At 37.5% G+C, this 27,799-nt stretch overlaps 1 protein-coding gene across 39 annotated transcripts in view; it reads left to right on the forward strand.

Annotated features, from left to right (window-relative positions):
* Positions 1–27,799, forward strand: part of EIF4G3 (eukaryotic translation initiation factor 4 gamma 3) — a 314,444-nt gene that overhangs the window by 146,010 nt on the left and 140,635 nt on the right. For 17 of the 39 annotated variants that reach the window (XM_053898863.1, XM_019461654.2, XM_053898851.1 and 14 more), the window contains 3 exons: positions 12,077–12,172; positions 13,579–13,692; positions 17,278–17,310. In XM_053898863.1, coding sequence (XP_053754838.1) covers positions 12,143–12,172; positions 13,579–13,692; positions 17,278–17,310 — 177 coding nt within the window. In that variant the 5' untranslated portion in view covers positions 12,077–12,142. Of the gene's footprint in view, positions 1–12,076; positions 12,173–13,190; positions 13,233–13,578; positions 13,693–17,277; positions 17,311–27,799 lie in introns of all 39 variants that reach the window. The other 22 variants (XM_053898880.1, XM_053898878.1, XM_053898879.1 and 19 more) reach the window with 4 other exon arrangements.

Here is a 27,799-nt window from a genome sequence, read left to right on the forward strand (position 1 = left end):
AGTGAATTTTAAAAATTCAGTTATTGGGTCTTTCTACCCCAGATTGTGATTCTTTTTTACAATTTCTCTTTGTTGGTGCTCTCATTTTGTTTATGTATTGTTTTCCTGGTTTTCTTAGGTCTCTGTGTTTTCCTTCATTCTATTGAGCCTATTCAAGACTGTTTTAAGTAACTCCAAAGTCTATGTTTCTCTAAGGTTAGTTTCTAGAGATTTATTCATTTGAATGCGCAGTATTCCCCTGTTTATGTGTATGCCTTATCAATTGAACATTTGAAAAACGGCCACACCTCCTAGTATTTGCCGCCTGGGTCCTTGCAGGGGAAGGCCGTCACTCACCAGTCCAGCATGAAGGCTTAAAGATCTTCACAAGCATTTTCTGTTCATACATCTTCCTTGGGCCTGTGTGTGTGGTTTTCCTCCAGTTCTACTATATCCATGGCTACTATTAAATGTTGTAAATTCCTGAAGGGTCTTCTCTGCCTGGTATCTCCTGCCCCCGATGCCTACAGGTCTGAAGTTTCCCTGCAGTTCTCAGTTAGCTCAGCTAGTGTGACTGCTTTCTGCGGGACTCCAACCTGATATTCACACTATGCCACTGTTCCCATCAGTGCTCTGAGTATGGCGAGATAGAAACCAGTTTCGTAGGCAACCGCTAGGTAAGCCAAGTCAGAACGTTATGAGCAAGTTCCATTTTTTCTCTCTGTCCCAAGGGAGAAACTGGCAGTCGGGTGGCTTCCTCCAGACTGTGCCATGCCAAGGGAGGGGTTTGGTAAAGGGCAGGCAAAAACACCACTCCATTTCCTATCCTTTTGAGTGTGGTTGTGTAGAGCCAAGGAACACAGTTCTGACAAGATTGAAGGTGCCTGGAAACAGTGGATGATCAAGTATTTTAGGTTCACAGTAAAATGCTTGTGGAGATAGGAGAGAGTAAAAAATTGTTCCGCAGTCATCAGGAATGGCAAGTGTTTTTTTGTTGTGTTTTTTTGTTTTTGTTTTTAGGAAAAACTTAAGGATAGGGAAATGGAGTGTGTGTTTAATATTTTCATAGCAAGAGGAGGACCACTGTCAACTTTAGTCTTTTTTTTTTAATTTAATTTAATTTTTTAAATTTACATCCCAATTAGCATATAGTGCAACAATGATTTCAGGAGTAGATTCCTTAGTGCCCCTTACCCATTTAGCCCGTCCCCACTCCCACAACCCCTCCAGTAACCCTCTGTTTGTTCTCCATATTTAAGAGTCTCTTATGTTTTATCCCCCTCCCTGTTTTTATATTATTTTTGCTTCCCTTCCCTTGTGTTCATATGTTCTGTCCTGTTATCTGTTATCTGTATCTGTTAAAGTCCTCATATGAGTGATGTCATATGATATTTGACTTTCTCTAATTTCACTTAGCATAATACCCTCTAGTACCATCCATGTAGTTGCAAATGGCAAAATTTCATTCTTTTTGATTGCCAAGTAATAACCTTAGCCTTAATCTAGGTCAGTGTTTTCAAATGTTTTGGTTCAGAGCCTCTTTTTTTTTTTTAAATTTTTTTTTTTCAACGTTTTTTATTTATTTTTGAGACAGAGAGAGACAGAGCATGAACGGGGGAGGGGCAGAGAGAGAGGGAGACACAGAATCGGAAACAGGCTCCAGGCTCCGAGCCATCAGCCCAGAGCCCGACGCGGGGCTCGAACTCACGGACCGCGAGATCGTGACCTGGCTGAAGTCGGACGCTTAACCGACTGCGCCACCCAGGCGCCCCTAGAGCCTCTTTATACTCTTAAATAACTCTTGGGATTTGCAGTATGTTTTTTCATGTTTCATCTATTAATATTTGCAATGTTAGGAGTTAAAACGGAGGAGTTTAAAAGTATTTACTTTAACATAGAAATAAAGTTCACTTATTGTGGAGATCAATAATATGTTCTTATGTGCAAATATTTTCCAAGACAAAAATATTGATGAGAAAAGTTGTATTATTTACAGTTTTGCAAATCTTTGTAATACCTGGCTTAATAGAAGTGAGGTGGAATCTCCACCCGAAAAACAAATAACCCAGTGAAGAAATGGGCAGAAAACATGAATAGACACTTCTCTAAGGAAGACATCCGGATGGCCAACAGGCACATGAAAAGATGCTTAACGTCGCTCCTCATCAGGGAAATACAAATCAAAACCACACTCAGATATCACCTCACACCGGGCAGAGTGGCCAAAATGAACAAATCAGGAGACTATAGATGCTGGAGAGGATGTGGAGAAACGGGAACCCTCTTGCCCTGTTGGTGGGAATGCAAATTGGTGCAGCCACTCTGGAAAACAGTGTGGAGGTTCCTCAAAAAATTTTTAAAAATAGACCTACCCTATGACCCAGCAATAGCACTGCTAGGAATTTACCCAAGGGATGCAGGAGTACCGATGCATAGGGGCACTTGTACCCCAATGTTTATAGCAGCACTCTCAACAATAGCCAAATTAAGGAAAGAGCCTAAATGTCTATCAACTGATGAATGGATAAAAAAATTGTGGTTTATATACACAATGGAGTACTACGTGGCAATGAGAAAGAATGAAATATGGCCCTTTGTAGCAACATGGATGGAACTGGAGAGTGTGATGCTAAGTGAAATAAGCCATAGAGAGAAAGACAGATACCATATGGTTTCACTCTTATGTGGATCCTGAGAAACTTAACAGAAACCCATGGATGGGGGAGGAGAAGGGAAAAAGAAAAAAAAGAGGTTAGAGTAGAAGAGAGCCAAAGCATAAGAGACTCTTAAAAACTGAGAACAAACTGAGGGTTGTTGGGGGGTGGGAGGGAGGGGAGGGTGGGTGATGGGTATCGAGGAGGGCACCTTTTGGGATGAGCACTGGGTGTTGTATGGAAACCAATTTGACAATAAACTTCATATATTGAAAATAAAACAAAATAAAATATTGTTTTCAAGGAAAAAAAAAGAAGTGAGGTGGAATCTCATATGTGGTTCTGTGCTCTACTTGTTGCAATATATTAGTTAGCTGAAGTATATGAAGAAAATACAGTCTTACACAGGTGTGTAGTTGGGAAAGGGAGACATTTTATGCAAGTTTTTTCAGAAATGTGTGATAATCCTTTGATGCTGTGTTAAACTCAGTAAATGGTAATTTCTTAAACATTCGTTACATTGTTGAATCTGAATCCATATTATTGAACTTTTGGTACTCTGGTATGTTAAAACCTGCTGGTCTGTCTTGTACTTGAATTAATTATTTAGCGTTATATGATTTTGTAACATCACATATTGGTCATTTGAAAAATATTGCTTCACTGAGTTATACACATAATTTGTATTAGACAGTCTAAAAAATCACATTCTCCTCATAAAGTCTTACACATTGGGAGGCGCCAAGCTCATGGTGACAGATACATATTTTCAGTAGTCTAATTTTTATTTCTTAACTTTAACTTTATTATTGGTAACAAATCCTTTTCATTTTCCTCGATGTGACAGACTCGTTTTGTTCACTTTTAATAAAGTGTCTGCCACGTACCAAAGTCTTTACAAGCATACTTGTCTGTTATTTACTCTTTCAAGTAAAATGGCGTTGCGTGTAGTTCAGCTTGTAACGCAAGCAGTGGAGTAAGTGCTGTTTCTTAATAGAACCATCTTACTTTGGTATATGCTCTGGAAGTGCTTTATTTCTCATCTTGTTTAGTCACACCAAGTATTATAATGACATGTGCTGAAGCTTTTTTATCATATATCATATGGTTCCAGTTTTATAACATCTATACATGACCAGATGATAGAGTTGGAGAATAGATTTGTGGTTACTGTGAGTTAGGTGCATGAGAGGTGAAGGAAGAAGGAAGAAGGCAAGAATGTGCCTGTGGCTACTATGGGGCAGTCTGAGGGATCTTTGTAAAGAACTTTCCTGCGTTGTGTCCGTAGTGGTGGTGACACAAATCTATACGTGTGGCAAAATTACCAAGAACTAAATACACAAAAAAATGTGTATGTACAAAAAACTGGTGAATTATGAAGAAGGTTGATGGGTTATTTCAATGCCATTTTTATAGATTTGTTGTACTGTAGGTATTTGTTGCTATTACAGAAAACTAGGTAAAGAGCATGTGTAGGGAAACTTTCTGTATTTTTCAAACTCCAGGTGAATTTATAAATCTGAAAATAAAAACTCATAACTTTTTCGTTCTCGTAAATGACATTAAGTACTGACTTTATTTCTTTAAATGAGTGCATAGTGAATGTGGGAGCGAAGGGACCAAGATTGCCATTTCCTTGACGTTTACTAAGACACCAGTAGTTTTACCCACCTTGCTTTTCTGTGTCATTAGCACAGGCTAATAATATCTTAGCATTAATATGAGGAAAGGTTTTTACCTCACGGACCCTCTAATTAAGGTCTCAGGGATGCCCAGGGATCAGCAGTCCACACTGAGAATCTGTGGCAAAGAACTTCAGCCTTTATTTAGCTGAGGAAAACCAGTAATATGCTTAAGACTGTGTATGGGTCTCTTCTTCTTTTTCCAGTGTTTTTATATTGTGCTCTTGTTTGTTGGATGTTATCTCACTTCTGTGAAAACAGAGTTGTGGACGTTTGTAAAGATACAATGTTAGACACGAGAAGAGTAAGATTTTGGAATTAACAGCTTTCTACACCTGTGTCGTGCAGTATGGTATCAACTAGTCATATCTGGCTATTTAAGTTTAAATTCTAAGTGACTAAATGTGTATAAATAACACTTAAATGGAAGTAGTGGTTATAGAGTTCCAGTTTTGCAAGACGAAAAAGTCCCATGGATCTTTTGTACAATGTGCATATAATTAGCATTGCTGTACATTTATTTTATTCATTAAAATGTTTTTAGTGTTCATTTATTTTTGAGAGAGAGAGAGAGGGACACACAGAATCCGAGGCAGGCTCCGGGTTCCGAGCTGCCAGCACAGAGCCCGGTGCGCGACTTGAACTCGTGAGATGGGAGATTGTGGCCTGAGCCGAAGTTGGGCGCTTAACCAACCGAGCCACTCAGGCGCCCCAACAATTGTCTGTTTTAAGTAAATTATTGGTGTTGCTGTAGGTAGTCTTTTTATTCAGATTTTAAAAAGTATTCCCAGCTCTGAATGATACAAAAAGATTTGTCTCTAGCACTTTTAGAGTTTAATATTTTACATTCCAACATTTTATTTTTACTTCTATTTTTAAAAAATTATTTAATTTTGAGAGAGGAGAGAGAGAGTGAAAGAGCACGAGCACAAGCGGGGGAGGGGCAGAGAGAGAGAGAGAGAGAGAGAGAGAGAGAGAAAAGGAGACACAGAATCCAAAACAGGTTCCAGGTTCTGAGCTGTCAGGACAGAGCCCTACATGGGGCCCGAACCCACAAACTGCGAGATCATGATCTGAGCTGAAATCGGAGATCCAACTGACTGAGCCACCCAGGAGCCCCTACGTTCCAACATTTTAAATTAATATGGAATTTTTTTGGTGCTATGAGCTGACGGTATATATTCATCTTTCCCCACACAATTTATTAAGTAATTCTGGGCATTTTCCTACTGATTTGAAATGCTACCAGTACCTTCTATCCATATGCGTGCTACTTTCAACATTCTTGGTACCATTCATTCCACATCATTAAACGTTGCTCTATATCTTTTTTTTTTTAACTGTTTTTTTAACGTTTATTTATTTTTGAGACAGAGAGAGACAGAGCATGAATGGGAGAGGGTCAGAGAGAGAGGGAGACGCAGAATCTGAAACAGGCTCCAGGTTCTCAGCTGTCAGAACAGAGCCCGACGCGGGGCTCGAACTCACGGACCGCGAGATCATGACCTGAGCCGAAGTCAGCTGCTTAACCGACTGAGCCACCCAGGCGCCCTGCTCTATATCTTTTTTAATGAGTGTAAAAGATTATAGCCTATGGCTGAATAAATTGTTTTTATATCTCTATCTTTTATTGGTTAAATTGGGAAGTTCTTGAAGGTTAAAAAGCCCGCAACAATATATCCTCACCCTCATTTATGTACATAGCCCATAGCTATATATAGTGACTCCTTTGTGCTAGATTTCAATAAATATTGTTGCTTTAGTTTTAATTGTGATTTATGAGACGACATTTTGTGTTCCAAAAATATATAGAACTTTCAAAATACAGAATTCCTACTGTATTTTCTGCTTTGCTTTGTTTTTTCTGTGATGTGAAGAGGAACGTGAAGGATAGAGGTTATTTTCATTGTGTAATTATTATAAAAGTAATAAATTCTTTTGATTCTTGAAAAACGAAAAACAGGTAATACAGAATTACATAAAATAAAACCACAGATTTTATCCTATACTTTCCTTCCAACTCCCATTCCTCAGAAGCAGCTGATGCTAAACTAAGTTTGCTTAGGAAGACATCTTATCTTTATACATTTATGAACATGTTCTATGTTATATATCAAACATAACTATATAAGTAGGCTGCATTTATAGTCTCTCATTACTGACTATAACATACTTAACTTATTCCTTAGAAAAACATGGAAATTCAGCATGTTCCCCCCCACTTTTTTTTTGCCCTTATGAATATATCTTTTCCTTGAAATGGAACTGTGTGTCAAACGGATAAGCTTATTTAAAATGTGGTAAGAGGATGCCTGGGTGGCTCAATCAGTTAAGCCTCTGACTGTTGATTTCAGCTTGGGTCATGATCTCATGGTTCCTGGGACTGAGCCCCACATTGGGCTCTGCACTGCTTGGGATTATTTTTTTCCTTCTTTCTAAAAGTATATATAGGCACACTTAGGTTTGTTGCAGCATTACTGTTTTTAACGTTTGTTTATTTTTGAGAGAGAGCGACCGTGTGAGTGGGTTAGGGGCAGAGAGAGAGGGAGACACAGAATCCGAAGCAGGCTCCAGGTTCGGAGCTGTCAGCACAGAGCCTGCCGCAGGGCTCAAACTCAAGAACTGTGGGATTGTGACCTGAGCCGAAGTCAGACGCTTTGCCACCCAGGTGCCCCTCAGCATTATTTACAATAGCCAAATTCTGTAAATAGCCCAAGCGTCCATTGATGGATGAATGGATAAAGAAGATGTGGTGTGTATGTATAGTGGAGTATTAATTTAGCCATAAAAAGATGAAATCTTGTCATTTGCAACAACACTAGTGGAGTTAGAGAGCAGAATGAATAGTGAAATAAGTCAGAGAAAGACAAGAATTCATGTGGAATTTAAGAAACAAAGGGAAAAAGAAAGAAAAAAGACAAAGCAAAAATCCCCAACTCTTTACTGTAGAGAACAGAGGTTACCAGAGGGGAGGTTGGTGGGGGGATGGGTGAGAGAGGGGGAAAAAGATGAAGAGTAGATCATGATGAGCACTGAGTAATATATAGGATTCTTGAATCACTATATTGTACACCTAAAACTAATATAACACTGTGTGTTAACTATACTGGAATAAAATTAAAATAATTTCAGGGGCATTTGGGTGGCTCGGTTGGTTGAGCATCTGACTCTTGATTTCAGCTCAGGTCATGATCCCAGAGTCTTGAAATCGAGCTCTGCATTGGGCTCCACCCTGAACGTGGAGCCTGGTTGAGGTATTCTCTCTCTCTGTCGCTGTCTCTGTCTCTCTCTCCCTCTCCCTCTCTCTCCTTCTCCTCTCTCTCTCTCTCTCTCTCTCTCTCTCTCTCTCTCTCTCTCCATCTCTCTCTCTCCTTCTGCCCTGTATCCCACTTGCGTTCTATCTCTAAAATTAAAGAAAATTTTAAATAAAATTTGGTATTATCTAATAGCCCTTTGGAAGGTTGTGGCAACTTTTTCAATCAGATTTACATGTGCACACACACACATGCACAGTATTGAATTTATTAGGCTTTATGTCAGAATTTGTTTCAGGTGAAGGAGGAGTCTTAGGAGGAATAACCTTTCATCTCAGAGTTATATGTAAAGTGCTCAGAATAGTGCCTAAAACATAGTAAGAGCTATAAATGTTTTCTGTTTTAATTCTTTTCCTTGGCTTAAGTTCATTGCCGTATGTGGCAAAAATTAAAAATCCTTGTTAGTTTTTTACATACTTATATTTTAAAAATGATCACATCTGATCCTATGATGCTGTGTTAGTGTGTCCTGTCTTGTAATGGAATTTACTCTCAGATTTTTATCTTTAATTATCCACATCACTGTTTCTTAAATAGTTATTATGGACTTAAAGGTTATGTTTGAAGCACAAAGACTATTTTGATTGGCTTGTCTTTACTGGCATTCTGTTAACAGTTAACATCTTTTGCTAGTTGTTTCTGTTGTGTTCTTATTTCCCTAAGTTAATATAAAGGGATCAGTGTTCATTGAAACATAAAAGTAATGAAGGGGTGCCTGGGTGGCTCAGTCGGATGCCCAGCTGACTTCAGCTCAGGTCATGATCTCCTGGCTCTTGAGTTTGGGCCCTGCATCAGGCTCTGTGGCTGACAGCACAGAGCCTGGAGCCTGCTTCCCATTCTGTGCCTCCCTCTCTCTGCCCCCTCCCCACTCACTCTATCTCTCTCTCAAAAAATAAGCAAGTAAGCAAATAAATAACATTAAAGAATAAAAAAAGAAGAAACATAAAAGTAATGAAAATGAGAATGCAAGTAAACTTGGACAGTGAACTGATAGCAGCTTCAATATAAATTATTCATGTATATATCCTTGGAGAAGTAAGTCTTTGTGATACCTTTGAAGGTATTACAAGAGAAAGGAGATGAAAAACCAGTGACAACCACTGAAATGATATTTCACTGATCTGTCCTGAGTTCTCTCTTCATTTGATGTCATGAAACTTGTTTATAGAATGTTCCTATTCAAATATTTGTGTTATTTTTCAAGAAAGTATAGTAGTAAATGAAACAAGTTATTCTAGAATGACTTGATCAGTAAACTTGTTGAATTGTGTCATTAGAAATGCAGAAAAGCAATAAAAAGCACAGCAGCAGCTTTCACAGCTGCGCCCTTCACAGCAGCACCAGGTACAAGTTAGGTATATCATTCCTAGGAAATTTGTAAAACCAGGCATAAAGAGTGAAATAACCCTCTGAGAGAAAGCCAAGTGAGCAATTGCCAAACTTCCTTTATCAGTGCCTCTGGTAAAATCACATACTGCTAACGGCACAATGGCGGACATAGTGAAAGAGGAATCACTTCTGTGTGTGGCTTCATCAGATGTTATGTGTGCTTTGCATTTACATGAAAATTTGTAGAATATGAATCTGCTCTTGGCGTACATACAATTTGAGTAGAAGAAGAACTTGATTATGTGTTTGTCTGTTTAAAAGAGCAATTTCAAGCTAAAGGAAAAGAAATTCTTTTATTAATAATCATTTTAAGAGCAATGATACAATCCCAGTATTGACAGGGAACCAGCAATTTGTGTTGCCAGGAGTGGTGCTATTAACGAATGAAAGAACTTGTGCCTGAATGGTAATTCACATGCTGCTTTTTCAGTTAATTGTAGGTGTGTTGTCTTAGATGGCTCCAGTGTTGAAGATATTTGTGAAAATTTTGAATAAGGTCAAAAATGGCCAGGATGCAAATTTTCAGCATCCTCTGTGGAAAGGAAAATGGGCTGTTCTTCCTTTCTGTAGTACTCTAGCTGTGAGAGGATGAAATTCTCACCCAACTTTTTTTTTTTTTTTTTTTAATTTTTTTTCAACGTTTTTTATTTATTTTTGGGACAGAGAGAGACAGAGCATGAATGGGGGAGGGGCAGAGAGAGGGAGACACAGAATCGGAAACAGGCTCCAGGCTCCGAGCCATCAGCCCAGAGCCTGACGCGGGGCTCGAACTCACGGACCGCGAGATCGTGACCTGGCTGAAGTCGGACGCTTAACCGACTGCGCCACCCAGGCGCCCCTCACCCAACTTTTTGAAGTATAGAAGGAGAGGACATTTCTTTATGTTTTTATAAGTCATACATCTCAATGGTGTATTTAGAATCTTGATAGTCTGAAGCTTATGCTTCAACCAATACCAACTGTTGAGAATAAAGTGTCAAGATTCCCTAAAACCAATAAGCCTTGCCACTGAGAATATGAATTTCTTAACACTTGGTCACTTTCTTTAATTTGATAAAGAATGAAATTGATGTTGTATTTTACAACTGTATCCAAATGTTGTAATTGAACTCGATGAAATAGTTTTCAAATTTGAGTGCAGCCAGAGTTAGTAAGAAATCCATTCACCATTCTTAAATTGAAACTGTAAACTTGAATTAGAAAGTTAACTTTAAATTTAACTTTACGTTAAATTTTACGTAAGTTAACTTTACGTTAACTTTACGTTAAATTTACTCCAGCCTTCCAGAGTTTGAGTATGAAACGTACATATGTAAACTTAGTGTTTGAAACGGTGCTAAAAATTATCTTTGATGAGAAACCATGGATAACTCTTGGGTCATATCTGATGCAGTTATCACCTATTTGATAGATGTGAGATACTCGCAGTCATAATTTTCAATTTGTGGCCAGACTGAGTAGAACTATAGTGAAAAGGGAAATTGACCTGATCTGGAACCTTAATGTCAGTTATAGAGGTGGGTATAATTAGGTTACCATATTGGAAGATTGCAAACTATCCTCTTCATCCAGTAAAAAATTGGTTTTTTTTTCCCATTGATGTTATTGCGTTTTCATTATTTGAAAGTTATGATGAACTTTTCAAAGATTTTATTTTTTTATATGATCTCTACTCCCTAACGTGGGGCTTGATCTCATGACTCTGAGATCAAGAGACACATGCTCCACTGATATAGCCAGCCAGGGAGGGGCCCTTCAGCCAGTTGCTTTAAATTGTTAATCCCAGCTAAACTTTCACTAAAAGGTCAGCAGATGCCAAAAATTGTAGAATTGTCTTTTAAAGCAAAGTTAGAATACTTTCTGGAGGTATCATTTACTTATTTACCTTGGATAACACACTCGAAATTTCTTTCTTTCTTTCTTTCTTTCTTTCTTTCTTTTTTTTTTTTTTTTTTTTTTTTTTAGAGTTTATTTCTTTTATTTTGAGAGAGAGTACATATGAAGAGGGGAGGGGCAGAAAGAGAGAAAATCCCAAACAGGCTCCATGCTGTCAGCAAAGAGTATGATATGGGGCTCGATCCTATGACCCTGGGATCATGACCTGAATTGAAATCAAGAGTTGGATGCTTAACCAACTGAACCACCCAGGCGCCCCAACACTAGAATTTTCTGATCCTTGATTTCACGTGTAAAATTGGCACCATGGTGATAACACATGAATGACCATATAGTAAAAGTGACGTTACCTCATTTAATCTTAGCAACTTCCTTATGAGGTAGGTGTGTTATTTCTTTTTACATTCATGGGAGAGGTGAGTTACTTGCCCAAGTAAGTGGCAGTTCTTAGTATTAGAATTCAGGTCCTGTGTCCATTGCTTTTGCTAGTATTTCATTTTAAACATGTTACACGTATTGTTTTTTTCTGAAGTCAGTAGCATGTAGAATATTAGTCTGTAGCATTTAACATGGGTTTATAATAAAAAGTTTATATTCCTTTTTCAGAAGACTTGTGGTAAGTTAGTAGATATAACCACTTAAGTCACGCTTTTTTCCAACTTTCTGTAGATTTTTATGTAAAAATAAAAAAAAGGTCCTATAAAAGGATTAAGGTGTAAGCAGTGGAAGAGAACAGCAATAACATAACATAACAGTTAACCTCGTGAACTGCTGATTTGTTCTGGGATGTCTTCCTCAATGGTTTTCTTTGCTCGTGGGGTGGGTACTTTGGAAAGCTCATCACAGCAGTAACAATTTCTTTCAGCCATGTTTGATTTTGTTTGTGGCATGATCTGTCCATTTCAGAAATAGATGAATTGATAGTGAGCGCTCTTTGTATTTCAGTTATCAAATAATTGTACCTAGTCATTGGTTTGCAGATGTCTCCTTATCAGGTTTTAGGTAACCTGTCGCAGATGCTGCTCTGATCGTGAATTGCTCCATATTGTGGTACAGATAGAAACCACACTAATGAATACATCTGTCAATTTCTTTTTAATAATTTGAGTTACCATGCCATATATATTCAAAATATGATATTGTTACTGCCATTTTTTGACAGACCCCATATCCCTCTGGACAGAATGCAGGTCCAACCACGTTGGTATACCCTCAAGCCCCTCAGACAATGAATTCACAACCTCAAACCCGTTCTCCGGTAAGTAAGCAGAAGCTTGTTCTAGATAATATTTTCCATCTAAGTTTGTGTTTTTAATAGCTTGGGTTCCTTTGGCTAATTTTTTTTCTCATTTTTAGATATTTGTTCCAAAGCCAATTTATTTTATTATTATTATTAATCATTATCATCATAATATTACTATTATCGGTTAGCATTGCATTTTCAGACCTTTAATATAAGGAATAATTTAAATTAAGAAAAAGAAGAAATGGAGCTTTATATCTTCTTTTACTTTCCTGTGGCATGATATTAAAAAAAATCTGGTTGCATTCAAGTTCACTTCATTTCAGCTCTTAATTTGTTATACTGTTGAAAATTCAGAAAGAGAGTAAAGCACAGTGATTTTAGAAGTAAATTAAATTTCATTAATTAGACGCAAATTCCGGTGGTTTGGGAAGTAATAGTTCTAAATCAGTGTCACTAGGTCAGTTCTAATCATTTGACAGTTTGGACATATGCATGACATACACCAGTGGTGTATTTGTTTTTTCAGATGGTAAATAAATTGTCATACAAATTAAAATGCTATCATCCTCTTTGCTCATCCTTTACAAGGATTGCAATAAATATTGCAAAGCCTGAGAATTTATTCAAGGTTCATCCTTCTGTTTCACAAAAGTATATAGTGGCTTCAGCTATCCATTCCTTAGAACGTCGTTTCCTGCCCTGCATGATTAGATTTTGCCAGAAGGTGCTTCTGTAACATCTCACATTGTATCTCACATCCCTACTTGTATCTCAGCTCTGTGTTTTCCTCAGAATACAGGTATCTTCTTTTGGTTCCCCACCCCTGCTTTTTTTTGCCTGTAGTACTGGAGTATTTCATTGCATTGGCTTCTATTCATTTGGTTTTATGCATGAACTGAGAAATGTTGAAATGTATGAAAGATTGCTCAACGAACTAGAGATCATAGGCTGCACCAAAATATAATCTCTTTCTTACCCTCTTTCTGTCTTCCTTTTCCCTGTTGTCCTCTTCTCCAATACCTGTTCTTAGATCCTGGTTCTCCCCAGAGGGTGGAAGAACCATTCTAAAGAGGTGGGACTTTGGTCCTAGTTGCCTGTTTGCTTGTCTCTTTTTTTGCTGAAATGATCAACAAGATGTCTGATGCAAGTTGTGTTCAGAGAGCGGTTTGGGGATGTGCATAATACTTTACTACTTGGAGTGGGCCTGAGATCTCACCAGGTTAATTTTAGATAGGCCCTGCTTATAGTCATTAAACATGGGACATTATGGTAAGCTCTTATTGCAAAGAATTCTATGGCCCTGTTCACCCCCACCCCCACCCCCATTTATAATTATTGAAAGAAAAGAAATTTACATGGTTAGAACTGGCGCAAAACCTGACTGAAGAGCTGCATCTCTAAACCAGTTTTTTTGACAGCCCAGCAGAACAGTGCCAATACATTGCACAGACAACTGGAAGAGGAGGAAGGTTTTGGAACAGACTCCCGTTTACAGGTCCTTGGCTGGAAGAGGCTGGATAAAATACTGCATTGTAAGCAATATAACAAACTGTACTTCTTGCAGGCAGTGGTGCCTCTGGCACTCATTATTTTTGACCACATCCATTTATTGGCTGATGAACAGAAATGCTCTGATGGCTTCTTCTCTGAAAGTCTAACCTAGCATGGCAGTTTCTGCCAGGCATAGTGGGGAAAAGAATAACAAATTGGGTGGGTCTTCTTGATTGGGAATTAGACAGGAGTAATTTGGGGTTTAGATGTTTCTTTATTTTAAACTCAAAGAGGGATATCCCTTTCAGATAAATTTGATTTTAAAAGATAAATTTCAACGCTTCTTTTTCCCTCTTTCCATTTTATAATTGAATATCAAAGAGGAAATTGTCTGTAGTTGTCAGCCATTTTTCTGTGGTCATAAACTCTTCAGATACTATCCTCTATGCAATTTTTGCCATCTGCTCTGCTAGTGACCATTACCACCCCCATTACTAAAAACCACACACATAACATTCCATTACATATCCCAAAACAAGTGCAAGACTAGCAAACCCAAGACTACTCTTGCTTGTTGTTTTGGGTCCAGTTTTCTTTATTTCATTTGTGTTGGTGCTGGGAGGGTGAAGATGGGATATGGAATTTGGCAGGATTGCATTTTCTTTTTACATCCCAAGTTGCCATAGTCTAGTCTCATCCATCCCACAGCTATCCCAACTGGTGAGGAGAGGTAAGCTGTTGCACTAAGGAAGGGACCCTTTCCATGGCTTTGTAGAGCAGCTAAAGCTTACTCCATTCTATTTCTGCATTAATGGGCCATTGGCAATTGCACAGTTTAGGCTATTCTGTTCTTCCCTGGACAGCTGCCTTTGCAATCCAAGTGGCTTCAAGTGGCCCCTGCCCTCTTTCAGGTTATCTTTTTGTCCATATTTCTATTTGATGCCTGGTATCTTAGCTAAATTCATATTGTTGAAACTCTTGTTTAAAAGCAAAAACGTACTGATTAGTTACCTATCTGTCCTGTTTTCTGGTTGTACTGGAACTCTTTAAACAATAGTTTATTTTTAAATAGCCTCTAAAATAGTGAAGCTATTAAATGCCTAATTGGAAGAGGGGTAACAGTTTGGTTTTTTCAGTAACCTGTATCCACTGGTTATTTTTCTGTTCTGTAGTGCTAAGTGCCAAAGATACATCAGTGTTATGTTGGCCATGCCCTGTTGCCAACTGTGCACAGAAGAGTGAGTGAGTGAGTGGGTGGGTGGGTGGGTGGGTGGCATTAACATTGGATCCAAGTTCACAGAAAGCTGCTTTCTTTAATATCTACAGTCCTCACCATCTTAAAGACCCCTCGTAAAAAGAAAAAAAAAAAAAAAAGAAATGAATGTGTCTATTTTTAATATGAGCCAGCAGCGACTACAGTTTGTTCTGTTGCTTACAGTTACCCACAGGACTAAGACTATTGTCATTCCAAATGAAAAACTCAATAGCCAATGGTGACTAGTGCAAAATAGACTAGGGTACTTTCCCACTAACTTGTGTTGGTTGTTTTTTTTGTTTTGTTTTGTTTTTGTTTTGTTTTTTTGTTTTTTTGAAGTATATGTGTAATTTTATAAGGTACTCCTCTTGTTCATAGAAAGTTATCTTTTGACTGGACCTTCCAAATACATGAAGTTGCAACTTTTATTTTAGAGCCTTAGAAATGGGACCTTTCTGTGGAACAGTGATAAGACAGGTACTGCTGTACTCAGGTTAATTTTTTAACATGGCCCTTCTTTCCCATTTTCTTCAAAAGTGTCATGAAGAAACATCTCACTTCCACCCCCTACTTTCATACCACATGGGTGGTATTGCCTATTCTTGAAACTTGATGTCCATAGTAGAGGTATGATCTGCTTTCTTTTCATAATTGGAAAACTGAAAATAGAAGACCTCGGTTTCTGTGAAGAGAAAATGTTCTGCAAGAAGAGTATAGCTGCCATTGTCATCATTCTGAAAAACGATTTTACAATAATTCACAAATATAATGGCTGACCTAACACAGTCTAATCATGTAGGTCATCAAGAACTCATTAAGTTATGCTGAATAACTTCAAAATGTGTTTAAAACACATTTCATTACTTGACTAATAGGTGGTGTTTTAGTCTCCAGGGTGAATTCTTGGTAGAGCAGTCTTCAGCCATCTCCTACTCTGTGGCATGTGCTCCACTGCACGTAGTTGAAAATTATTTACGTGAAATAATGGCAGTTGGGGAAATAATTCCAAATCTTTTGCACATAATTTGAATTCTGAGTCTGAGGGATTGTTTCCTAGTTAATCTTTAGTCTGATTCACCTGTAGTGATGAGTCGACAGAAGGATGGCTCTAGTCTAGGAAAGAAAATAATTGAAGACGTAGATTTTAGGTCCTTAAATGTATTAAAGTAAAGCCTTGTGTGGTTTGCTTTTCAAAACCACTTTGTAAATACTTTGTTTTCACTACTAAAGAGGGTGGTTAATATTTATTATTTAGATAGTTAATGCATTAGTAGCCAGTCCAGACACTATGTCCTGAAAAGTTTTCTCTGTCCTTTTTAGTAAAATCACATTGGAAGGCAAGTTAATGCTCTGATGAAGAATTATTTGATCTTAGAGGTTTAGTATGTAAAATTTTATGGGTGGAAGACCTTTTTCTTTCATTCTAAGTTAGGGAAATTAGGTGTTGGAATATATATTATCTGCTTTCAAGCACTGTATTTAGCTAAGGAGTTATATTCTGTTTTGTTTTTATTCTCAGTATCAGATAGCAGTAGGTGCATATGTACAGTGTTGTGCTGTTGTGTATAAACAGTGATTGAGAGATTTGACTTCTTTCACTCTTTTTTCTTCTTGAGCTGATAATAGTACCACTTTGATTAATCATGTTGGAGAGTGATATTCTTTACCAGCTGTTTGCTTTGGTATGCCTGATACTAAACTTTACTAGTTAATTGTATTTAAATATATATATATAGTTATTTATATATTTAAATACATATTTATATATTATAAATATGTTTATATATTTATAGATATATAAATGAATTTTTTTTTAAGAAATAAAGGAAGATACTGAAATTTCCATTTCATGTATGAGATACCCCATTAAACTTAAGTAAATTTGAAATCAGTCCTTTAACATTCTTTATTTCCTGTTGGACATTTTAATTACCTCCTGGCTATTTCTTGTAATATAAAAGCTTTTCTCATTTCCTCCAGCTATATCAATTGCATAAGCATACTTGACTTTTTCATGTTTGTCTTAATATAACCACTTAGTATTTCAGACTTTCTTTTTATTTTAGGGTTTTTTTTGTTGTTGTTGTTGCTTTTAATTATTCCTATCAGAAGGATACCCTTACGTGCCTAACAGCTTAGCTGTTTCTCTCCCAGCTGATAAATGACAAACTATACCTGGTAGTGGTGTTAACCTGTTGAATCTTAGTACCTGTCTGTCACTGTCCTGCAGCAAAGCTTTGACTGTTTGTGTTGTTTTTTTTTCTCGTGGGTTTTTTTCTTTTGGCATATTGTGTGACATTTTGGTTTTTGTTGTGGTGTTTCTGACTCTTTGTGCCTTTCCTTTTGTGTTTGTTTTCCCTCCTTTTCTCAGTTTGCAGCGGGGCCTCGACCTGCCCATCATCAGGTACTGTACCCTTGCCCCTTCACTATCACCCGTAATACTAGGCGGGGGTGCCAGTAGCTGCTGACTCTGAGAATGCTGCCGTTCCAGGGGCCGCTCTGCTGCTCTCTCCAGGAGCTGCAGCCTCGTGGGGTCCTCTTCTCATCCTTCACTAACCTCACAGCACTCTGTGCTAACAGACCCATTCCCTTCTGTTTATGGGAGTTTTTTCCCCTCAAAATAATTGTTCTGAATGTAGAGAACCCTGACATTTTTTTGATAAATTAACCCCCCCCCCCCAGATTTTGTGGGTATCTGGACTGTTTACATTTAACTGAGTGGAACAGGCAACATTCTAAGGGTTTTCTGTTAACATTCTGATGTAACTTGTATTGATGTGTATAAAATAGCATTAGTATTTCTAAAACCACTTACTCTCAGTTGCTAACTGAAATCTAATATCCAGTTAACAATAATATATATTCATTTGCTGCATAGAGAATTATCCGTAGCCTGTTGGTTCTTTTAAATGAAGTGATTGTTTAAATTAATATCCAAAAATGTATCCACTAACACTAATTTATTTAGCAGGAATATATTAGAGGAGGTGGTTTGGGGAGAAAAAGACTTTTGCAGGGCTTTTCCCTCTGAGTAGTTTTTGATAGAGTGTTCTGAAACGTTTTCTTCTGCTATAGTAGAAAGGGCATAGACTTTAGAGTTGTACAGATCTGGGTTCTTATTACCACCATATTATCATGTAACCAGCTGTTTTAACCAGATCTTTTTCTGAGCCTCAGTTCCCTCCTGTGTAAAATGGGGATAAATACCCTTTACATTAGAGATAAGATTCCTAAGGCATCTGACACAAAGTAAACAGTCAATAAGTGGTAGCTGTTTTTAATATTATTATGCAATAGAATATGGTTTGATAAAGCAAGAGAAAAGTTACCAGTGTTTACCTGTGTTATCATAGTTAGAATTCTTACTACTGAGTAAATGGACATTGTTTCATTAAAGGATTTCTTTGTCTACCCGTGATTTAATACCAGGCTCTGTTTCTCAAAATACAGTCTTTCCAAGTTAGAGGATGTAAAAGCCAAGCAAAATCTGAGATTCCAAAGACACTTTGCAGGAGAACTCAGAGGTGATTGTATGAAGTGGACGGCAGTTCTTTGGATTAGATGAAGAAATAAAACTCGGGTAGTTTTTAGTATCAACAGACAGTATTGTTAAAGTACTTGAAGGGCTTAGAATTTGGTGTCAACTAGACCTAGGTTTGACTCTTCTTTATTAACTGAGTTGTTTGGGGTAAGTTATTCACTGCTCTCAGCCTTTGTTTTCTCGTTTGTGAAAGGGGCACTGTATTAATACCCATCTTAGGACTGATAGGAAGAGTAAACGAGGGAGTGCAAGTAAACTGATGAGCAATGTTTAGCACATACCAAGAATATATGGGGTAAGATTACTAATAATTAAAAAAAAAAGATAATCTCTTAAGTTAAAAAGATTGATTATTAATTTTAAAAATGTGTAGTCGAGGACCATAGAGGCCAGGCTTAAATTTTAGTCAGGGATCAATCCAGTAAGACCACTAACAGAAAAATCTGGGATATCTCTGTTCAAGAAGTAGAGTAGAAAGAAACTGTTGTTTAAGTAAAAACAGTTTTGAACTCCTTCATATAAGGCTAAATGTTTCTATTATTTCTATTCAATAGTGATGGTCCTCAAATGGGGATGTTGTATTTAAGCCTTTACAAATAGTCTTTTTTGGGAAAATCTGTCTTCTGAAATTTCGTCTGAGAGCCTAAAGTCTTATGATATGCTTTGTCGTTCTTCCATTTCAAAAACCAAGGAAAACTTTAAGGAGTCTTGTGACAAGAGGTTGATTTCAGTTCTAAAATCATTTTTCATGTGTAATAGGACTCACTCAAAAAAGTACTGGCAGATTGGTCCTTTATCTAGCTATAGGATGATACTTGTGAAATTATGGCATGTTTTAACCATTAAAAAAACTGGAATCATGTATGTGTGTATACTTATTACTTATTCATCCACAAGGAAGATAATGACTTCCTGACACTAGTTCTTAAAGATAGATTCTTGAGATGCAGCATAAATACAGAGCATTGCTTTTGGATACAAAAACTTTAGGTATCTGGGTGTTTTTACTCTGGCATTCCCCTCTTTCTAAATACCAGTTAGAATTTTTTCATTACACCACAGAGAATTAAGTAAGGAAATAATGTGACTTTGGTTGAGGCAGTAGCAGTAATGAGTGACCTTGGAGAACTAGAGGAGGGAGGGGCTTGGTGTTGAAGTGACGACTGCTGAGCAGGCGCTGGCTGAACCAGTATTAACGGCATAGAGCATGTTAGAAAGAGTTTGCTCTTCTGTGTCCATAGATGTACAGACTAGTTTGGTTTGTTTCACTGTGGAATAGATATTGGCATTTTGGGTGGGATCACCAGTTATGAAAAACTTCCCTGTAAATTGCAGTTCATTTGGCAACCTTAGGGCTCTAAGTGCCAGTAGGATTCCCCCAGTGACAATTAAAAAACGAAACAAAAACACCTTCATACATTTCCAAATAACCCCAGTGGAGGTGATACTGTTTCTCATTTGAGAATCACTGGCTGAAGTCGGTATTTAAAATGATCTCCTCAGATCTAACATCAGTTAGAGGTTCATAGAGGAGATGCTCATAAGACAAAACCGTATGTAGAGACTTGTATAGTGAAATCAGTACAGTGAAAAACATCGAGTGGTTTACAGAGAATACGTTTTTAAAGGGAAAACGTCTGTGTCCTATATTAGTTTTGGTTTGTTGTGAATTGAAGGCACAAATGGTTTTTTCAGTTATGGTGGTTTCCTTTGACCAGAAAGCATTAAATTGAGAGTTAGAATTAGTGAATATGTTTCTCACTTTTCCTTTATCGCATTGCATTGTTCATCAGTGGCTCCCTTTCTGATCACATATCCTTTCATGCTTTGATCTTTTTTCAGAAAATAATTTGATTGATGCTGGATGATGTTCCTATGATTGCTGTTTCTAAAGTCCAACAGTAAATACATAACTTTTTGTGAATGCTTAGTAACAATTGTTTCTCTGAACATTATGAAGAAAATAAGTACTGTTGTTTCGATAAGCTAGTTACGGGTAATTGCTTGTGAAAAGAAAACATGATTGTCCAGGCTAGTAATCTAGGATATAGATATATATAGATATATATAGATATATATAGATATATTTTTTTTTTCCTTCTTTGTAAAGTGAAGTACCTGAATTGAAATGAAGCATGTAAGATTTTGGATAGCAAATCTTTTTAGTTTAATAGAACCAAGAAACTGTTACAGAATGTATTTCTTGGGACTACTTTTATTTAGAATATGTTTATGTGTGGCCAGCCAGTGTTCTTATTTAGTCCTTCTAGTCAGGGATACCATGCTCTAGTTAGAATTATGTCAGCCATGTCTTCTTCCAGTATCATTAGTTTTTGGCTTTTGCAGAAATTCTTCAGGTTAATTAGGATGTTCTTTTCTTTTTGGCATTCTGCAGTCTGAAGACAGCTTTAGATTAGAATAACAGTTTTCTTCAAGGGTAAAAGAAGTACTAAGTAATTTTATATGCGAACACCCTTGGCTTGAGAAATATGTCAACTATTTTTACTCTGGTGTTTGAAAATCCCAAGGTAATTAGAAACTGAAAGAACAGAACGTACACTCATAAGTAAAACAAGTCACTTGGTATAATGTAGATTCGGACTTGTGTTATTTTCATGTTTGGTAGCTGAAATTTGTGTAGTTGTGGTTTGAAGTTACTTGTGTTCCTGTCCTTATTTTACTTTTGGGTTTCACAACAGAGATCAAGTGTTGGTTTTATACTACGGCTGAGTAGTCTTTGCATTTTGAGAAAGACCAGGAAATTGGTATTTAAGAGTGTTCATAAAACAAAAAATATTCTGCGGTGTGTCGATACATGATTTTAGTTCACATAGTATTCACAAGTGTTGGAGAATATGCCATATTCAGAGCAATTGGAGTTAGTATAAACAAATAAAAGCTTCATAAAACATAATAGTATTGGGCATCAAGGAAATATGTTACCTGGTGGCCAGCATTGAAACTGTGTGTGTGTTTTCCTGTTGTAGTTCTGTTCTTGTTGCTAAAAGATTAAAAGAAAACAGCTGGCTTATGTTGTTGTTGTGTTGTGTTTTTTTCCATTATGACCCTTAAAGGTTTTTGTATTCAAAGTTGTGCTATTATATTTGAAGTCTTAGTTTCTGTTAGAGAAATACTTGTATTGCTCTAGGCAGTTTCGTAAAGTTGCAAAGTAAAATAAATGAAGGCTTAGGGCTTGCCTCTGGGGCCAGACCTGGCATATCAGAGTTTAATGGATATTACTTAGAAATCAGATCAAGCATTTATGCAGTCTTATGACCAGTGCTTAGATTTTTCAGAGTTTAAGTCAGTCATGGGCAATTTTATCTGGTGCCTTACTCACAAAAGCCTTGTAAGGTTACAGCAGAGATAGTAAAGAAAATATAGGTTAGAAGTTGGCATAACGGGGAATCTTAGCTTTACTGCAAACTAACTTTGAGCATCAGATTTCTTATCTGAGAAATGATAAAACGTGCTCATAAATGATAAAGTATTGAAGTATTACAACAATAGCACCTATTTCCTAAGGGTGTTGTGAGCATCCCAGTGCCTGCCTGTCACAATCCCTTGCACATAATAGATCCTTGGTAAATGTCAGTTTTCTTTAGCAATAAGACAGCCTGCCTTTCTTCTTCCTTTTCTCAGCCTATTTTTACCTATGAGTAGAGTGTTCTACAAGGATGTTCCTTTCCCAGACTCTACATTATGATCAGACAGAACACCTTCTGTTCCTGACAGAATCCTTAGGGTTTTGTTTTTTTGTTTTTTTGTCTGCCATCTGATGTAATCCTCTAGGGCAGTACTTTTCTAATAGAACTTTCTGTGATGGTGAAAACGTTCTGTGTCTGTACTGTTCACTATAGTAGCTACTAGCCACATGTGGCTATTGAGCACTTGAACTGTGCAATGCAGTTGAAGAACTGAATTTTTAATTTAATGTTAATTTAAGTAATCAAATATGGCTAGTGGCTATTGTATTGGAAAACTCAGCTCTAGGGTTTACATCTTCTAATTCTTAATGAAATGTTGAAGTATGTGATACTGGCCACATGCAGGGAAGATACACAAAGAATTTAGAATGTAATAGCCTTCATTGTAAATTATTGTCAGTCAGTAGAATCTCTGGTTGATACTTGAGTGATATCCCATTATGTGGACTCTTTACTGCTTGTCCCTTTGTAACTTGCCAGAAAATCATAGCACTGTTATTTTCTCCAGAGTACTTCAGAATTTTTGAAGATATTAACCTAAAAAACTCATAATTGCAAATCTTACTGTTCTTCCAGGAGGCTGAACAATAAATTGCAGAAAGCTAGGTGTTTCAGAAGCATATTTTCGATACGGTTTTTATTGCTTTTGCAAGTTAGTATTCAGTAGTTTTTTTCCCGCGTGGGAACTAATGTGATTGAATATGATTTTTCTAGTTGCTAAAAATGAATAGGTAGTTTTCAGAGAACTTCTTTTTAAAACTTTTTTATTATATATGGAAATCTGTGACTTTTTTTCTTTCTCTTTTTTTAAGTTTATATATTTGTTTTGAGAGAAAGAACAGGGAGAGAGACAGAGACAGAATCCCAAGCAGGTTCCACACTGTCTACGTGGAGCCCGACTTGGAGCTCAAACTCCCGAACCGTGAGATCATGACCTGAGCCAAAACCAAGAGCCAGACAGTTAGCTGACTGAGCCACCCAGGCACCACCAAAGAACTTTTTTTTTCTTTTAAGTTTGTTTGTTTGTTTATTTAGAGAGAAAGAGAGAGAGAGAACATGCACACAGAGGGCAGGGGCAGAGAAAGAGGGAGAGAGAGAATCCCAACCAGACTCCGCTCTGTCAGCACGGAACCCTCGAACCGTGAGATCAAGACCTGAGGCAAGAGTCGGATGCTTAACTAACTGAGCCACCCAGGCGCCCCATGAGAACTTCGAGGTATTATGTAGATTTTAGAGATCCCCTTGTCTTTTGATGATTTTAGAAAGGGGAATTCATGAGAAGTGATATAATTACCAGCATCTTCAAAAAACAATTATTACTAATGTGTCCAGGAAACTTTTGGTAATGATATCATTATCACATCTGTAGAAGGATTTTCTAAGAGGTAACATTTTTCCTCTGGCTTCTAGAATGTTTCAGTGGAAGTCTGCTATCACAAGTACTCTAAATTTAGCCTCTCTTTTAAATGTGCCTTAGCCCTTTGGAGCTTCCCAAAGTACTACCTCAAATGAGGGCTGATGCTTTTCTTTGCCATCCTCTTGGTGTATTAGTAGACAGTTGAAAGATAAAAGACTTTTAACCCAGATTGAAATCCAGTTTGGAGATACTTGTGTTATACACAATTCTTCCCTTCTTAACCTAGTCTTTTTCAGCATTTTCATCAGTGACTTGGTTAAATGATATGCCTGTCAAATTTGCTGATGCTTATGTGGTTTTGACATTGCATGATATATTCAGACTCTAGAAGTATCTCTACAGTCTGAAATGATGGGTTGAAATTTGCCAGTTAAATTTTTAATTTTTAAAAAAATTTTTATGTTTATTTATTTTTGAGAGAGAGAGACAAAGTGCAAGTGGGGTAGGAGCAGAGAGGGAGGGAGACACAGAACCAAAGCAGGCTCCAGACTCTGAGCCGGGAGCACAGAACCTGATGTGGGGCTCATACTCACCAACTGTGAGATCATGACCTGAGCCGAAGTTGGATGCTCAACCAATTGAGCCACCCAGGCATCCCTAAATTTGCCAGATAAATTTTCAAAAGAACAATATGCAAGATTCCCTTGTATGTTCCTGTACAAGAACACCTCTTTATAAGTACATACAAAAGTGAAGAGCATGACTTATTTTTAGGATATATGTAAAGAAGACTGAAGGGTTTTTAAAAGATTGTATGAACTCAGTACCAGTCAGTAGTAAAATGTGGTTGACAGAAGGTCTTCTGTTGTTCTTGGTTTTATTAGTAGAAATGTAGTCAGCCAGAATCAGAGACCGATGTTTCTCTTTCATTTAGCAACAGATACATATATTGAGTGAAGCCAGGTATGTTCTGGGAAGACGCCACCTGGATAGTTGTGTTTGGTTCTCTATTTAGTCAGACTTGGAGCAGTGGAAACCTATTGAGAGAAACCTGAAGAGGGAATTCAGAATCTTAGTTCAAGGGATAGAATGTGGAGGGTAATGATTGGCTTTGAACAAAAAGTAGACGGTGTGAAAGTTGGCAGTGATGGCTGTCTTCAGATAACTTTAGAGATTGGTCACTTCCATGGTAGAAGGATTTGACGTTGATGTGATTTTAGGAATAATTATTGGACCAGAGGGTAGATGACAGAGAGAGAACTTTGGAGCCAGTAGAAGGGAAGACCTCTGCTGTGTCAGAACTCCATTTAACAATGAAATGGAACTGTGTCTTGGGTTGCTCAAGTTTCATAACCTCAAGGCCATTTCATATAAGAGATTTAAACTGTAGGTATGTGGTTAGATTAAATGGCCTGTACTGTCCTCACGTCCAGGTGAGTTTGATTCTTTTGATGATTCTTCATCACTCATTAGACAGGCAAAGGGATTCTGAAGCATTGCAAGCAGTTTGGGAAGGCCCATTCACACTTACACCTTCTTTTTCATAACCTGTGGTTTTCTGCCATGCCCACCCACAGATTTTAAATTTCCTGTCCCACTATTAAATCATAATCTAAATTCACAGTTGAATGGCTAGGAGAGAGTGCAAAAAAGAGAATTCATCTCTTTTTATATCTTTGTTTTTCCAGCCATTACACCTTTTCTAGTTCTATTGATACTAGAATCGTGTGTGTGTCTGCACACACATGCTGCGGGAGTGGGGAGCGAGGGAAGGAGGGTCGGAAGGAACTTCTTAAAGGGGAAAAATAAGCTCCAGATTGCCTGTCCCTGTAAAAATCTTAGTGCAGTGAGATTGAGTAAAAGTAGGTCTGTTAAATGTTGGTTGTACCAAGCATGTAAAAGCATATGAACAGGTACCAGTTACTTTAAGGGAGATAGAGAATTAGAAATCTTATAGGTAGAAGAAATTTGTTTTCCTGAAGAATAAGCATGAATTTGTGAAGTAACCGATGGAGCATTTTTCTTGCCAGGAATCAGTTCTGGTTGAGGGATTTGCACCCCTTAGTGCATTGGATAAAGGTCTCAACACATCCCTGCAGCCTTTGAAAAAATGTCTTCTGACTGACAGTTGTTGGAAAATATGAGGGGTCTTCCAGTTCGTGAGAAGTGGAGTGTGTAACAATTAAAGTTAGAGACCTAAACCTGACTGTGTTTAAATTACGGATAGGAGACCTTTAGTAAGGTACTTGATCTCCAGTCCCTCAATTTTCCCTTATATCTAATGGGAGTGATAATAGTACCTGCCTTAGAGGTGTGTTGTGAGAATAATTTAATATATATGTCAAAGGTTTTGAGTGGTTGCTGGTAGGTAGTAAGTGCTATATAAATCTCCACTCTTATTTGGTGTGCATATATGAATACATTTTTCTACATTGCTTCAAAGCTGAAATCTTAGTGTATTAAAAAAAGCATGTCTACATAACCACAAATTTTGTGTTTTATTGAGTTCAGCTGCACGTTAATATTAGCAGTAATATTAGCAGTAATATCGTTTCCTTTTTTAAACCACTGAAGACGATAGTCTTACTGCTGTTCCGAATCCTCCTTGAATCAGCTGTAATCGCAGTTACTGTAAACAGACTGGTTAAAAACCCCAGCAGAGGAGTTGGAAAAGAGTGCCAAGAAAAGGACTCGCATATAGTAAACTGTTAGAATTGTGGGGAAACCCTGACCATATCTGCTTTTCTTGTTCTATACAGCTTAATAGCATTGTGTCTCTTCAGGCAGTAAATACTTTGACAGAATTTGATGATAATATAACCACAGTAGATCATCACCTGTTCTGTTTGATACTGTCCTTATCTTGGCTGCCCTCTAGAGTTGGTGGAAAAGGATCTTACAGGAGTAAGATTTCTGTCTACTATATCTAATATCTAGTAATGCTCAATTAGTTGAGCAGAGGAATGACTATTCTCTCCTTGAGACCTGTAATAGTTCTGTGGCTCCCAATACATTAACCAAGTTATAAAAATGCTTAAGTTCATTCCTACAATATGTTTATAGCTCACATACATTGATGAGTAATAGATTTTACCTGCTGTGTAATTCAGAGAAGTGAAGTCTAGGGTGGAAAGCTTACTAGTTCAGTGTTCTTGGTTGAAGTCAACAGAAATTCTTGCGTCTGTTACCAAAACTGTGTCGGTGGAAATAACTAGAAGACTATTGCTGTTGGTGTGGCCCCAGCCCAGGTTCCTGTATTACCAACTTTGCTTCTTGTACTTTCTTTTCATCTCCATCAGCTACTCTCTATGGCCTCCCTCATTCACTCCATTCTCCTGCTGTACTGTCTGTTGTTTTTCTGTGACTTAATCTCTTTAGGGCTTTCTTTGTCCTGGGTTATGAAGGCCAAATGGGGATGAGCCTTGGGCGCTGGATCCTAATTCTTCCGATTGAGCACAGGATGAAAAGTTATTTCTTCTATCACATTTGGGGAGCTTGATGCTTAAGAAGAGTAAGACAGGATGTGACCAGAGTGGGCCCACAGGTCAAAGCTCATCCTTGCCTTTATTTGGGCCAGTAGAAATACTCATGTCTGGAATATGAAACAACTCAGGAGATTTTGGAGCTAGACCACATTTTAAGAATAGTTTTCTATTTCCCCATTTTAAAGCTTTAAGTGGCCTCTTATATACTGTGGTAGTGGAGAGGTTTCTGTCCTGAAGGGTCTGATAAATTTTGAAAAGCCTAGTTATTTCTTAGGACTTTTGTAAACTTTTTTTAAAATTAATTTATTTTGAGAGAGTGAGTGAGTCAGGGAGGGGCAGAGAGAGAGGGAAAGAAAGAGAATCCCAAGCAGGCTCTTTGCTGTCAGCATGCAGACCAATGAGGGGCTCGATCTCATGAACCATGAAATCAACAAGAGTCGGATGCTTAACCAACTGAGCCACCCAGGCGCCCCTGTAAACTTTAAAATAATGAATGGCACTTTTATTATTACCTCTTTTCTCCATTAAGAATGGAGAGTGGATCATAGAGAAGCTGAATAACTAATGCCAAATTACATAATGGGTGTCTGTAGAGCCAATAGTAGGAATCAGTAGTCCCAACTGTACTTGTGCTAATAAGTAGACATATCCTCTCAAGCTGTTATAACTTGTGGCTACTACTAGAATATTTTTGCCACTGGATTTATTTATTTTCAATTAAATATGATTTGATTCTTCAATTCCATGTGTCCTTGAATTCTCAAGTGGAGAATTGTCATTCTGATTTTCTAATCTTCCTTCTT

Source organism: Panthera pardus, unplaced genomic scaffold, assembly GCF_024362965.1.
Source record: "Panthera pardus isolate Hobbes unplaced genomic scaffold, ASM2436296v1 HiC_scaffold_11, whole genome shotgun sequence".
Lineage (NCBI taxonomy): Eukaryota > Metazoa > Chordata > Mammalia > Carnivora > Felidae > Panthera > Panthera pardus.